Source organism: Megachile rotundata, chromosome 1, assembly GCF_050947335.1.
Source record: "Megachile rotundata isolate GNS110a chromosome 1, iyMegRotu1, whole genome shotgun sequence".
NCBI lineage: Eukaryota > Metazoa > Arthropoda > Insecta > Hymenoptera > Megachilidae > Megachile > Megachile rotundata.
Window position 1 is genome coordinate 21,621,393 of NC_134983.1, and position 15,385 is coordinate 21,636,777.

A 15,385-nucleotide genomic window follows, 5' to 3' on the forward strand; every position below is an offset into this window, starting at 1 on the left:
TCCACGCGCTGCACTGTCGACGCGTTGTAGTTCAAAGCGCTGTACTGTCGACGTATCCTAATTCGGAGCGCCGTACTGTTGATGCGTTGTAATTCGACGCACTGTACTACCTATACGCCGTGATTCGATCCGCTGTAATTTAGCTCGTTGTACTATCGATGCGCTATGGTATCGACGCGTTGCACTTCGATGCGCTGTAATTTGGTGCGTTGTACCATTGATGCGTTGTGACATCGATGCGTTATACTTCGATGCGCTGTGGTATTAACTTGTTGTACTTCGATGCTTTGTATTATCATCGCGCTGTACTGTAGAGGTACTACAATCAGCGTACTATAGTCAGCGCTGCACTATAGTTGCGTTGTGACTTCCCGTGAATTCTATTAAAATAATATGTTCGATAATGTAATCCACTGTATCACTTACTGCCTCTTACTCATACAAATATAAATAATACTTGAAATATCACAAATTACAAGAATATTTCTTAAAGTTCGCGATAATCAAAGGGATCGAATCTATTTGAGAATTTGTTCGGATTGATAGTCGGTTCGAATCCTTCGACAGCTATAACAGGCAGTATCGATGACTGTGGCGAGCGAGTGGTATCGGCAACGAGCAAGAGGATGGCAAGACAACGCAACGCAATGCAACGCAACGCAACGGGGTGGAAGGCAAGAGGAAAGGTAGTTGGAGGAAATGAGCGCGCACACTTACGCTTACTCGCACACGTGAGCGTGTAGTAAACGCGTGCAGAGGCGAGTACATCGGTAAACCGATTAAACGACTTACATAAGTCCCGGTTCGAGCAGCCACGTCCAAGACGCGTATGTATTAGGTGCCCCAGAAAGTTCATGCGGTTTTCCAACTTTACATCTGCTAACATTTTATGCCTCGATTCTACTTCGCTTCCCTTATGAATTCATTGTGTTCCGGTTTGTACGACTTATTTCTTATCGGGACTTGTCAACGAATGGGAGCCATATGTTGCATATTAAAAATGTTCAAGGTTCACTAATACATAAGTAGCTGTAGTAAAATGTATTTATGTTACAAAATATGTAAAATAATTTCGAATTTGAATTTTTATCAAGTTTTTATTTTGACTTTGGTTTAAATAAAAATTTCTTGTAACGTTAATTGTAGTATCAGAGTTTGTTTCAATAAGATTGAGGAGGTGATACAAATTTAATAATGAACATATTATTTTTTTATTTATAGTTTGATGTATTAATAATCTTGTTGGATTTTGTTCGACTGCACTGCATATTTGCTATGAAATGAAATTATCGTTATAATAATATCTACCACATTATGAATGTTTTTCTGCTTATTCGTAAACGGAAATGTGGCACTCGGCTACGCCAATGGTTCCGTGTTAAAGAATATCTGTCTTATGTTGTAACGAAGATATGGTCGTTGAAAGTAGCGTAACGAAAGAGTTGCATACAGGAAATAAAGATGACGATTGCGAGGAATTATCTAAGCGTTTCGAACTTGTTTCTTCTATGCGCGTGCAGTTATGGTTCGGTCATTGTTCAGCATCGATGCCCTTTTTCGGGCGACCGCGAAAGAGTCTTCATCGGTATAGTTACATAATAAAGACGTTTTGTATTCCCTTTCCTCTTAATTTTCGCCCATTACCGCATCCCATCCTCACGACTACTTTGTAACGAGTGCACAGAGCGTTTCCTGTGCGCCAGAACAAAACGACGACATAGAGAAGCTCCGTTTCAGAGTTCGTTCGTTAATTAGATTTCAAACTGACCGATCTGGCCGACGCGGAGGAAGCGGAACAGTTATACCTACCATTACGAAGTTAATGAGACATGCTATATTCCCGTGGAGTTTGAACCGTTCGAGTGCCACGGAGCGCTGCTCTCCTTTCGTCCCGAAAACCAGCATCCGTTTCGAGATACAGCCTTAACAATTCTTCTCTCAACAACCATTTATCGTTTCGACTTTTCGATATATAATGATGATGTAACGCGATGACATGCATCCTTGCACTCATTACGCGATGACATGCGATTTGCGTTATATCGATCAACGTGGTTACCGTATTGACATGCAAACTGTTCCTCTAATATGCAATATATTGACGTGCAACTCTCGTTCTTAACACGATGACATGCAATGAGAAGATTTTCTGTGAGGTGATATGCAAATTGTACATTTTTGATGGATTGATATGAAACTTGTTGACATGCAACTGTTTCACATGTAACACGATGACATGCAAAGCGAAGATTTACTTTGAGGTGATATGCGATGTAATTTGCTACGAAGTGACATGCAATGTGATTTGCTATGAGGTGATATGCAAATATGATTTACAATGTAATTTGCTTTGAGGTGACATGCAATGTGATTTACTATGAGGTGATATGCAATGTGATATGCAATTTAATTTACTATGAGATGATATGCAATGTGATTTGCTTTGAGGTGACATGCAATGTGATTTGCTATGAGGTGATATGCAAATATGATTTACAATGTAATTTGCTTTGAAGTGACATGCAATGTGATTTACTATAAGGTGATATGCAATGTGATATGCAATTTAATTTGCTTTGAAGTGACATGCAATGTGATTTACTATAAGGTGATATGCAATGTGACATGCAATTTAATTTGCTATGAGGTGATATGCAAATATGATTTACAATGTAATTTGCTTTGAAGTGACATGCAATGTGATTTACTATAAGGTGATATGCAATGTGATATGCAATTTAATTTGCTTTGAAGTGACATGCAATGTGATTTACTATAAGGTGATATGCAATGTGACATGCAATTTAATTTGCTATGAGATGATATGCAATGTGATTTGCTATGAGGTGACATGCAATGTGATTTGCTATGAGGTGATATGCAAATATGATTTACAATGTAATTTGCTTTGAAGTGACATGCAATGTGATTTGCTATGAGGTGATATGCAAATATGATTTACAATGTAATTTGCTTTGAAGTGACATGCAATGTGATTTACTATAAGGTGATATGCAATGTGATATGCAATTTAATTTGCTATGAGATGATATGCAATGTGATTTGCTATGAGGTGACATGCAATGTGATTTGCTATGAGGTGATATGCAAATATGATTTACAATGTAATTTGCTTTGAAGTGACATGCAATGTGATTTGCTATGAGGTGATATGCAAATATGATTTACAATGTAATTTGCTTTGAAGTGACATGCAATGTGATTTACTATAAGGTGATATGCAATGTGATATGCAATTTAATTTGCTATGAGGTGATATGCAATGTGATTTGCTGTGAGCTGATATGCAATGTGATTTGCAATGAAGTGATATGTAATATGATATGCAATTTAATTTGCTATGAGGTGACATGCAATGTGATTTGCTATGAGCTGATATGCAATGTGATTTGCAATAAAGTGATGTGTAATACGATTTGCAATGAGGTGATATGCAATATGATTCGCAATATAATTTGCTATGAAGTGATATGCAATTTAATTTACTATAAAATGATATACTTTTTAATATGTTGTAAGATGATATGCAATGTGATATGTTGTAAGATGATATGCAATGTGATATGTTGTAAGACAATATGCAATGTGATATGTTGTAAGATGATATGCTATGTTACATGCTATAAAATGATACGCAATTAGAAAATGTGAAACGGGCCGACATGAAAGAAGTCAATTAACAAAGCGATTACGTATAAAGAATTGACATGCAAGGTGTTAAAATGCACCGCATCGATATGCAACACGTTCGTATGCAAGGAACTGATATGCAATATGTCAATAAACAACGCAATTGCGAACGCGAGTTAGTATGCGAGGCGTTGACATTCGGTGCATTGATATGCAACGCGTTAATATACAATCTGATGACGTACAGCACATTCAAATGCAACGCGTCGATATGCAACGTGCAGACGTACAAAGCTTGATGTTCTAATGCGCGGCAGTATAACACGCGATGATTTAACGTCTTATACAATGTTCTCCCTTATATAATTATTCTAATTATAAATCTTTTAATAAAAATTAGAAATTGTAATTTATAGATAATTATCAAACATTTGATGTATATAACATGTCCTGAGAAAAACTATTATCACACTATTCTGTACAGTGATAGAATTTATTAGATAGTTAATCGATGTATCAAGAAAATGAGTTTGTGATTAAGAATATCAATAAAAATTGCAAAAGTAAAATATATGAGGTACAAATCGCGTTACCTGGAGTGATTAAAAGATACAAATTAAGGCTATTAAATACCTTCTAATCATCGACCGGCTTCATCCTGTTTTCCCAGCGCGTAGAAAAAAGAAAGCACATTTTAAAAGACGGAAGCACGGTATTAAACTAATCGATCACGATCGTCGTTTCCTCTGGAATCTAGAACCTCGTGACACTAGAAGAAAAACAAAAACAGGAAGGAGGTTAAACTCCGATACACTCGATGCGCATAAACGTCTGATCAATCGTTGTTTCTTCTTTTTTGCGAAACTTGTATAGTCTTTATTTTCGATCGCGATAGTTCGCTCGGTTATCATATACAAAGTGGGTACATATACAAAACACACGAGGCTCTCGTATATCATTTCCATATTTTTTTCTTCTAATGTTATAGCGTTCTACCCATTTTGCATCTCTCATCACACAGACACACGCTCTTATCCTTGTTCGCTTATCTACACCTACTCGTTCCGTCTCTCTTTCCTCTTCCTACTCGGACGCTTGTTCCTGTACGACGAAACCGGAAACACGTCGGAAACTTTATGCGAGACACGCTTCTGATTCCACGAATCGATCGTGAATACTTGCGTTCGGAGCTTCTATCTAACGCCGATAAAATCCTTGCTTCGTAATTATCTACCTTTTACATTTTATTTATTACCTCTTGCAACGTCTACGTTAATTAGTTAAGTTCCACTAAACTTTTCGACGCGAGATCGGCAATTAAATTTCTCAACTTTTGAGACGATAATTACTTTTTGTGTAGTCTCGTTATATTGCCGCTTATGCGATTTCAATGAGGAATGTCGAGATATCGTGATACGATAATTCATTGTGGTGGGGCATTGTAGGCCGAGGCGTTGTATGTAGCCATGATGCTTTATAAGCGGATGCATTGTAATTCAGCGCATTGTATTGACGTTGTATGGGAATGTGACGTATGGTCATGTGACGGTCGTGTATGGAAACATGTTCTATACAAGGATATATTATATTGCAATATGTATTACTATATATTATATTGTATGTGTATGGTGCAATATTGTATATGTATACGTACATACGTGTACATACATATGTATTATGTCTAATATAGTTTATTGTGCACACGTATGGATATACATATGTGTGTATACACATATACATATGCATACCTGTATGCAGTCGCACATGTATATGCATATGTACATATTGTATGTGTATGGTGCAATATTGTATATGTATACATACATACGTGTACATACATATGTAGTATGTCTAATATACTTTATTGTGCACACGTATGGATATACATATATGTGTATACAAATATACATATACCTGTATGCATTCACACATGTATATGCATATGTACATATTATATGTGTATGGTGCAATATTGTATATGCATACATACATACGTGTACATACATATGTAGTATGTCTAATATACTTTATTGTAAACACATATGGATATACATATGTGTGTATACACATATACATATGCATACCTGTATGCACTCACATATGTATATGCATATGTACATATCTGTACATACATGTATATACACATATATTACATACAATGTACTACATTGTATACAGTATATATTGTATCCAAGACACAGTATACATTATAATATCATATGTATAATATATTGTTTATAATATTACATATTGTAATATAATATATTTTATTGTAATATAACGAGATTAACATTTAATGTCACATTGTAATATAACAATGTTAGTATACAATATTGCAATTCAACAATATTAATACATATATTACAATATATTACAGTATGTTGTATTTCGCATTTCACGTTGTATGACATATTGTATGATGACGTATTGTATCTTAATGTATTACATGTTCGTCAACATGTCAAGTCAATATACTTTTGATTCATAGAATCTTACAGCACCATCGACCCCGGCAATATAACGAGACATATAATATAATACAAACTGTTATCTCTGAGAAGGACTAATTTTTGTTTGCATAGGATACAGTGACGAGTAAAAATATTTAGAAGTGAATGGAAGTATTGAGTGTAATAAATAAAGTAAATAGTATTGAGATTTCTAATGGGCTTATTTATGAATAATTTTGTCTACCAATTATTAGAGATATTCTAAGGAGATTACTCTAGTTTTTCAAATGAAAAATAATACTTCATGATGAGCTATTAATAAAACGTCGAAAAGTATTTCCACAAGAAATGATTTCCTGCTACTATTTAAAACAACGCTGTATTAATGCACAACTCAGTTCTAATTTACTGACATTCTACATTGTGTTACCGTGACACAATTAACGTAAGAAATATTTGCAGCAAAAACCAACTATAATAGCTAGAGAAAGGAATATTAATAACAGGTCATTGGTGATTTTTTATGAAATGAAAGGCAACTCTATCGCAGATATATCAACATGTTCCCTATCTTCATTTTTATATTCTCCACCTTTATGAAGAAACTGAACAAATTCTTGTTTTCCTAAAGAAACTGTATGACATCGATCGCGAAAACGTAGAAAGAGAAAAATCTTCGCATCGAATTAGCCGGAAGAGAAAGAGAGAAGACGGAAGTCCCTTTTGTCGTTTGAACAGCTACCACTTTGTTCGCCTCGCGCAACGCGTGTACGGGGTGTTGAAAAATTAATCATTACTGTTTCTGATGCTTACTAAATAAATATTTGCAATATACCATCAAATTATATGCAATATATTAACCCAGTAAGGTTACATATTACCAATCTTGATATTTTTAAACAGTTTGAAATTTTGGTCATTCTTAAACAGGTTTTTATATTGAAAGGCAAATTCAAATAACTTTAAACCATATTATATCATGTAACTTTGTTTGAACACTTTTCAACGAAACAAATGTATTAAAAACTATATTTCGATAGTAAAGAACAAGGAGTTAATATTAAGAAGTGAATGAATCGATTTAAAGCAAAATCACAACATGCAATATTTTATTTGAACATTTTTCATTTTATAAAGAGGTGTTCAAGAATGTTGTATGGTGCAGTAATGGTTTGCAAACGGATTGTTAATGTTATGTAAAAATGAGGATGATTATTATTTGAACACCTTGTACGCGAGGTATGGGACGAAACTCGTTGACTCGTCTCGACGGCTCGTTCAGGGATCGAAGAGTGGCCGGAAACTAGGAAACGCTGAGCACTTCCTTTCGTTCAATCTATCCGACGTAGCTAGCTCTCGATCATTGCTCGTAATAAAATTCATTCGCAACGCCCCTCTTTCTCCTTTTCTGCTGGCTTCTGGATATTTAGGGACATTGCGACATTCTACGTTAATAAATTGAAATGTGCTTTCAGTTTGCTATTTCTCATTTTGCTTCCTTTTGGAACACCTTTGGCGTTCTCTTTCGTATAGCTGAGTTATTACAGTACTGCAGAAGAATATACAGGGTGATCCATATAATTTTATCAGGTTATTGCTTCACCACAAAATACACTTGAAGGATGCACTTGGATCGATAGAATACATAAATAAATTCATTAGAAATCTCAATACTATTTATTTCTTTATTCGTTATACTACAAAAAAGATCCAAATACTTTTTCACACCACTGTCGTATACGTCCTACATCCCTGTCCGTGGCGATATAGCAAGAGCCTACTGTACACACAAATTTCTCTGCATCTTTAAATAATTCATCTCTTGAAAAAATTATACATTGATTCGATTTAATATTCGTTAATATTCTTTCTCAGATTTTAATTTTTCTTAGTCATTATACAGGGTGCCTCACACTAGTGTCTCTGAAATGAGGGGGAGTTGATTCTGAATAAGATTTCCCTTTGCAAAAATGGGGTTTGAAGCTTCGTTTATGAATTATTAAGGAAACATACAGATCAATCAGAGAGTGAGGATTGCTATGCGCTGGATTATTGCACGTTGGATTACTACGCGTTGGTTAACTACGCGTTAGATTCCTACGCTTAGAATTACCACGCGTTGCATTACTACGCGCTGGATTACTACGCGTTGAATATCCACGCGCTGGATCACTATACGTTGGATATCCACACGCTGCATTACTACGCGTTGGTTAACTACGCGTTAGATTACCACGCGTTAGATTCCTACGCTCAGAATTCCCACGCGTTGCATTACTACGCGTTGGATTACTATGCGTTGAATATCCACGCGCTGGATCACTACGCGTTGGATATCCACACGCTGGATTACTACGCGTTGGTTAACTACGCGTTAGATTACCACGCGTTAGATTCCTACGCTTAGAATTACCACGCGTTGGATTACTACGCGTTGAATATCCACGCGCTGGATCGCTACGCGTTGGATATCCACACGCTGGATTACTACGCGTTGCTTAACTACGCGTTAGATTCCTACGCTTAGAATTCCCACGCGTTGGATTACTACGCGTTGAATATCCACGCGCTGAATCACTACGCGTTGGATATCCACACGCTGGATTACTACGCGTTGGTTAACTACGCGTTAGATTACCACGCGTTAGATTCCTTCGCTTAGAATTACCACGCGTTGCATTACTACGCGTTGGACTACCACGCGTTGAATATCCACGCGCTGGATCACTACGCGTTGGATATCCACACGCTGGATTACTACGCGTTCGTTAACTACGCGTTAAATTAAAGGAAAATCTTATTCTGAATAAGATCCCCCTCATTTCTGGGGCAATAATTATGAGACACCCTATACAAGTTATTTTTTATCATTGAGAATTGAAGAACGATAAAAATAAGAGGTTAATTTTTAGAATAGAGTACAAGAATATAAGAAATAAGTGGTATATTTTTGATAAAAAAAATTGCTAGCGTAAATGTTATTCCAAAAGAAGCCACTCATCCTACAGGAAGCTGAAGCTATCACACGGGTACTATTAAAAATAGTTTTCAGCGTTTTGATCGACATTGGAACAACAATTGCACTATATATTATACTATCCTCCACTTCTTTTACGCGTTGTATAATCGAATAACGTACTTCGACTCGTAAGGTGAGACATCCTGAGTTAACCCTTCCGGAGTCACTCTAACCCTAATTAGACACCGAACGTGTACGGGTTCACGAGTGCAAACGGTTCGACACTTTTTGTAGGCAGTTGAAAAACTTGTTCCAATTCCGCTTACTATCGGGTTGTTCAGAAAATTGTTGTCGAAAGGAGGATATATTTATATTAATATTTATGTTGAGGAACCAATTGTATATTATGTATAGAAACCAATAGGTGTTTATGTTAATATAAAAACCAAAATTATATGTAACTGTTAAATAGTTAATAATACATATTGATACATATAACTATCAAATATTTGATTTATGTGAACTTTGTATAAATTCAGTAGTAAATTAAATTAGTACTAAGATCGAATGATTATTTAATAAAAATCTGATTTAACAAAATTGATGTGAAATTAACCTACCTTCAGTTACAATTACAGCTCTGAGGCGGTTTCCCAAGAAATGTAGATTCCTCATTTTTGTATAATTGCGTCCAGTGTAGTTGACACTTTCAAACCCGACTGTGACACGTTCCTAAGATGTACAATCCTCTTAATTATTCCTCGCAATGATCAATAAACTCTGTCTGCATCTTTGACTGCACGAGTTATGAATAAAAGCAAGCCCAGAATTGCGCAGATGTAGATTACGTAGAATGTAGTTTCGTCAAACTAAAATTATTGCACGAATTGTAAATAAAAGTAAGACTCCAATTACACAGACAAGTTTCACTTTCGTTAAGCTAAAACTATTTTTATATTTTTTTATAACTATATTCTTTTTAAAATATATAACGTTTTATATGAACAATTATTGTTGCAAAATTTGTAACTGTTGTTATTTCAAACTTAACGCGAATTAAATAATTTTATCATTCTTCATATTTGAATTTTAACATAATGAATGATGAAACTAATTTTGTTTATAATTTACTCCCGTTCTGTTAAACGTTCGACAAAACTTTTTGAACAACCACGATAACTTTCCTGCGTTTCTTAAAAAAAAGCAGCTACTATTTTAGCGTTAAAATACTTTGTCAATGTACATGTTATACGGTCGCGTGCAACTTAGGTTTCATTTAGTCGAGGAGAAATATATGTAAAGGAAGATGTCCTACCTCTTCAGTTATTTGTCCTTGTTCTTTATAAGGATAGGAAATTTTAGGTTACGTTTTATCTATGTCAGAATTGTTTAAAGATGAGAAAATTACTGGGAAAGTTTATTAAGATGGAAAATAGGGAAGAGGAAAATTTTTATATTTTGAAATTTGGGATTTGGGGAATTGGGAATTTGGGAAATTAGGGAATTGGGGAATTTGGGATTTGGGGGATTTGGGAATTGGGAGATTTGGGAATTGGGGGATTTGGGAATTGGGGGATTTGGGAATTGGGGGATTTGGGAATTGGGGGTTTGAGAATTGGGAGATTTGAGAATTGGGGGTTTGGAAATTGGGGAATTTGGAATTAGAAGATTTAGGAATTGGGGAATTTGGAATTTGGGGAATTTGGAATTTGGGGAATTTGGAATTTGGGGAATTTGGAATTTGGGGAATTTGGAATTAGAAGATTTAGGAATTGGGGAATTTGGAATTTGGGGAATTTGGAATTTGGGGAATTTGGAATTTGGGGAATTTGGAATTTGGGGAATTTGGAATTTGGGGAATTTGGAATTTGGGGAATTTGGAATTTGGGGAATTTGGAATTTGGGGAATTTGGAATTTGGGGAATTTGGAATTTGGGGAATTTGGAATTTGGGGAATTTGGAATTTGGAGAATTGGGAATTGGGGGGTTTGGAATTTGGGGAATTTGGAATTTGGGGAATTTGGAATTTGGAGAATTGGGAATTGGGGGGTTTGGGAATTGGGGAATTTGGAATTTGGGGAATTTGGAATTTGGAAAATTGGGAATTGGGGGGTTTGGGAATTGGGGAATTTGGAATTTGGGGAATTTGGAATTTGGGGAATTTGAAATTTGGGAATTTGGAATTTGGGGAATTTGAAATTTGGGAATTTGGAATTTGGGGAATTTGGAATTAGTAGATTTGGGAATTGGGGGATTTAGGAATTGGGGGGTTTGGGAATTGGGGAATTTGGAATTTGGAAAATTGGGAATTGGGAGATTTAGGAATTAGGAAATTTGGAAATTAGAAAATTTGGGAATTTGGAAACTTGGGAACTTGGGAACTTGGGAATTTGAAAATTTGGGAATATGAAAACTCAGAAACTTTTAAATTCGCTAATTAGGTAGCTTCACTAATTTGATACATCAAAAACCTGGAAATTTAAAAGTTTAACATTCTACTAATTCCAAAATTTGAAGATCATAAAATCCAATAACTACAAAATTTTATAATAAGAAAATTCGAAAATTCTCCCCATGCCCTACACTATCCCCTACATTTCCCCAAATCTTCCATCCTCAAACATCCCCAAAATTCCCACCCATTCCTCCCTAAACTTACCCACCATTTCCCCAAGTTCCAAATGAAACGTTCCTTAACCATCCTTAACCTACGTTGCACTCGAGTACCATATCGGATAAAAAATATACGAGTTAACGATCGACAAGACTGTAACTCGGGAAAATATGAATTGTGCAAAGGGTTTTTAAAAAAAGTCTCAGTCTCCTTTAGTTATCGCTTAACCCTTTCGCTACGGCCCGATAACGATCGTACGATAACGGTTGTGCAGGTTTTATCATCTAACTCAATATACGAACGTAAATAAAATAATTTTATTAGTAAATTTCCACTTACACCCAGTCGTGTATTTAATATTTTTTCTCTCAATGTGTCATTGTATTCCTGTGATTGCACAAACGAGGGGTTTACAGTTCTTAGTAGCGAAACGGTTAAACACGGTTTTGTTTTAAAAAATAATTTTGTTTCTTTTCTGTTCGTTTCAAGCTTGAATTAACAAGGGAAACATCGGTCGCGCAAGGATTTCGCGTTCGCGAGGATCACAGGGATCGAAGCAAGGCGGTGCGTCGATTTTTCTTTTCTTTCTTTCTTTTTTCATTTTTTTTAGCGGATATCAATGACAACGACTGAAATATCGAAAACTTCGACATATATTACAAATTGATAGAACGATCGACAACGATCGGATACGAATTCGATTAAGTTCGTGAGGTGACTGATCGCGGGGTTCGCCTCGATTGCCGGACACTCGAGCTGTCGATTCTTTTTTAGCGGTTCCATCGTGTCCAGCACCGGCTCCTAGAGTATCTGGAACAGCTTCTTCAATTCGACCATCAACTGCCAATCCGTTTTCACCAGATCGTCCCTGAAGTACTCTTTGCACGCGTCTATGCTCTGTCTGCTTATCTGTAATACACACCGAACCATTTATTTAACACTTTTCAATAAAAACTGAAGTAAATGTTTATTTTCTAAGTGTGTCATGTCGACTATGTTGTTAAGACTTTGTCTATTAACCTAACTAGAAATGTTCATATGAACTGTTTACTGCTGTGAATAATAAATATATGCTAGCGTCGTTGATGTTGTTAAGACTTTGTCTATTAACCTAATTAGAAATGTTTATATTAACTGTTCACTGCTGTGAATAATAAATATATGTTAGCGTCGTTAATGTTGTTAAGACTTTGTCTATTAAGCTAACTAGAAATGATCGTATTAACTGTTTACTGCTGTGAATAATAAATATATGTTAGCGTCGTTAATGTTGTTAAGACTTTGTCTATTAACCTAATTAGAAATGTTCATATGAACTGTTTACTGCTGTGAATAATAAATATATGTTAGCGTCGTTGATGTTGTTAAGACTTTGTCTATTAACCTAATTAGAAATGTTTTTATTTACTGTTTACTGCTGTGAATAATAAATATATGTTAGCGTCGTTAATGTTGTTAAGACTTTGTCTATTAACCTAATTAGAAATGTTTTTATTTACTGTTTACTGCTGTGAATAATAAATATATGTTAGCGTCGTTAATGTTGTTAAGACTTTGTCTATTAACCTAATTAGAAATGTTCATATGAACTGTTTACTGCTGTGAATAATAAATATATGTTAGCGTCGTTAATGTTGTTAAGACTTTGTCTATTAACCTAACTAGAAATGATCGTATTAACTGTTTACTGCTGTGAATAATAAATATATGTTAGCATCGTTGATGTTGTTAAGACTTTGTCTATTAACCTAATTAGAAATGTTCATATGAACTGTTTACTGCTGTGAATAATAAATATATGTTAGCGTCGTTGATGTTGTTAAGACTTTGTCTATTAACCTAATTAGAAATGATCGTATTAACTGTTTACTGCTGTGAATAATAAATATAATACAGTACTGTGACATTAATAGGTCTCGTCAAAAATAAAAATACGTCAATCAAATTTTTTGTTGTATCAACACGGCAGTCAACATTAATACATTTATTGTATTAAATGTCGAGAGGCGCCTCTCAAGCACCATTCGATTTAATACAATAATTTAAAACAAGCATTATTTAATTAATTCTATAATAGTGCTCGTGTGATGTACAAATATAGTGTGTCACGTCGATTATGTTGTTAAGACTTTGTCTATTAAACTAATTAGAAATGTCCATATTAACTGTTCACTGCTGTGAATAATAAATATAATACAGTACTGTGGCATTAATAGGCCTCGTCAAAAATAAAAATACGTCAATCAGATTTTTTATTGTATCAACATAGCAGTCAACATTAACACTATTCCTACCGACACTTCACGTATACCTATTCCTACCGCGACCGGTCAAATGACCGGTCTTTAGCACAACTTATATTTTTTAGTATAGGATGAAAATAATAGGCAATTTAATAATATAAAAATATAGTTTCTTTTATTTAGAAGTATATACTATGTACTTTATTCGTTTTCACCACATTTTTTGCAAATAGGCCTCTCGATTGTACATTTTCCACATACATACTTTTTACATTGCAGACCAATTTTATTGGTTTTATTATCTTTGCAATATCTAATTTGACATGTTTTACGTTTTTCTGCACTGTCATTTTCAATATAAAAAATTTCCTGATCATTTTCGGTACATTCTTCATCAATATCATTTATTTTTTCTAATAATGAATTTACACTCTTCAAACTTGACATTTGGGACATGAATATTCAACTGAAAATAAATTTTATTCAAAATAAAAACTAAAATGTATAAATGTAAATCCAAATACATAAAGAAATGAATAAAAGATAAAATGTGAAACTTACGGCGAAGTACTGATGATTTTGTCTAGTTTTTTGGAAATGACACTTATAACACATAAAACAATACTTATAACAACATAAAATACAGGTAGAATAATAATAGAACAGAAATACAAAATAATAAAAAACTGCTGAATATACTTCTTGTGACTTTGACGTACTGATGTTCTATGTTCGCGTCGCAAGAGTTTATTGATTTCAATTCATCAAAAAACGTTTGGGCGTCCCCTTCGGCTAAAATTTTATTTATTTTATAATCATAGTAAATGAGACAGTGTTAGAAAATCCTAAGTTCTTGACTGCGTCGAATACCAATCAGGCAAATAAATACCGCGAGACCGATAGGCGAGCGAAAACTATAAGTATACGCTTGGAAGGGCCGTAAAGCAGTACCTGGAGGGGACTTTTTGGATAATATCATGCTAAAACTGCATTACCTTTCGTTTGTAACGTATTTATAAGTTCGGAATTGGGCCTCTGAGAGAATACTATTACAAAAAGGTATAAATCGTTCTACCGGTCAAATGACCGGTCGTGGTAGGTAAGACAGACTACTAATTTTTCTCAAAAAATAAACAATAAAAAACGAAATTAATATTGAAAAAAGTATTATATGCATGTTTCAGGAAAAGTCATGAAGTTTAAAGGCGTTTCAATTACGCTTTATACAGGAAATTCTAATCGAAATTTTGAAAACGGTCATTTGACCGGTCGCGGTAGGAATAGTGTTAATATATTTATTGTATTAAATGTCGAGAGGCGCTTCTCAAGCGCCATTCGATTTAATACAATAATTTGAAACGAGCATTATTTAATTAATTCTATAATAGTGCTCGTGTGATGTACAAATATAGTGAAATAGATAACAGTGGAAATTATTAGTAGAGAAATAGTAACTTCAGAAGAATTC

General features: G+C 34.6%; 1 protein-coding gene across 2 annotated transcripts in view; it reads right to left on the bottom strand.

Moving 5' to 3' along the window:
- Positions 1-11,969: 11,969 nt before the first annotated feature.
- The window catches only part of eIF5B (eukaryotic translation initiation factor 5B), a 48,695-nt gene continuing 45,279 nt past the window's right edge, over positions 11,970-15,385 (bottom strand). For both annotated transcript variants that reach the window (XM_012298965.2, XM_076536982.1), the window contains one exon: positions 11,970-12,583. In XM_012298965.2, coding sequence (XP_012154355.1) covers positions 12,476-12,583 — 108 coding nt within the window. In that variant the 3' untranslated portion in view covers positions 11,970-12,475. The remainder of the gene's footprint in view (positions 12,584-15,385) is intronic.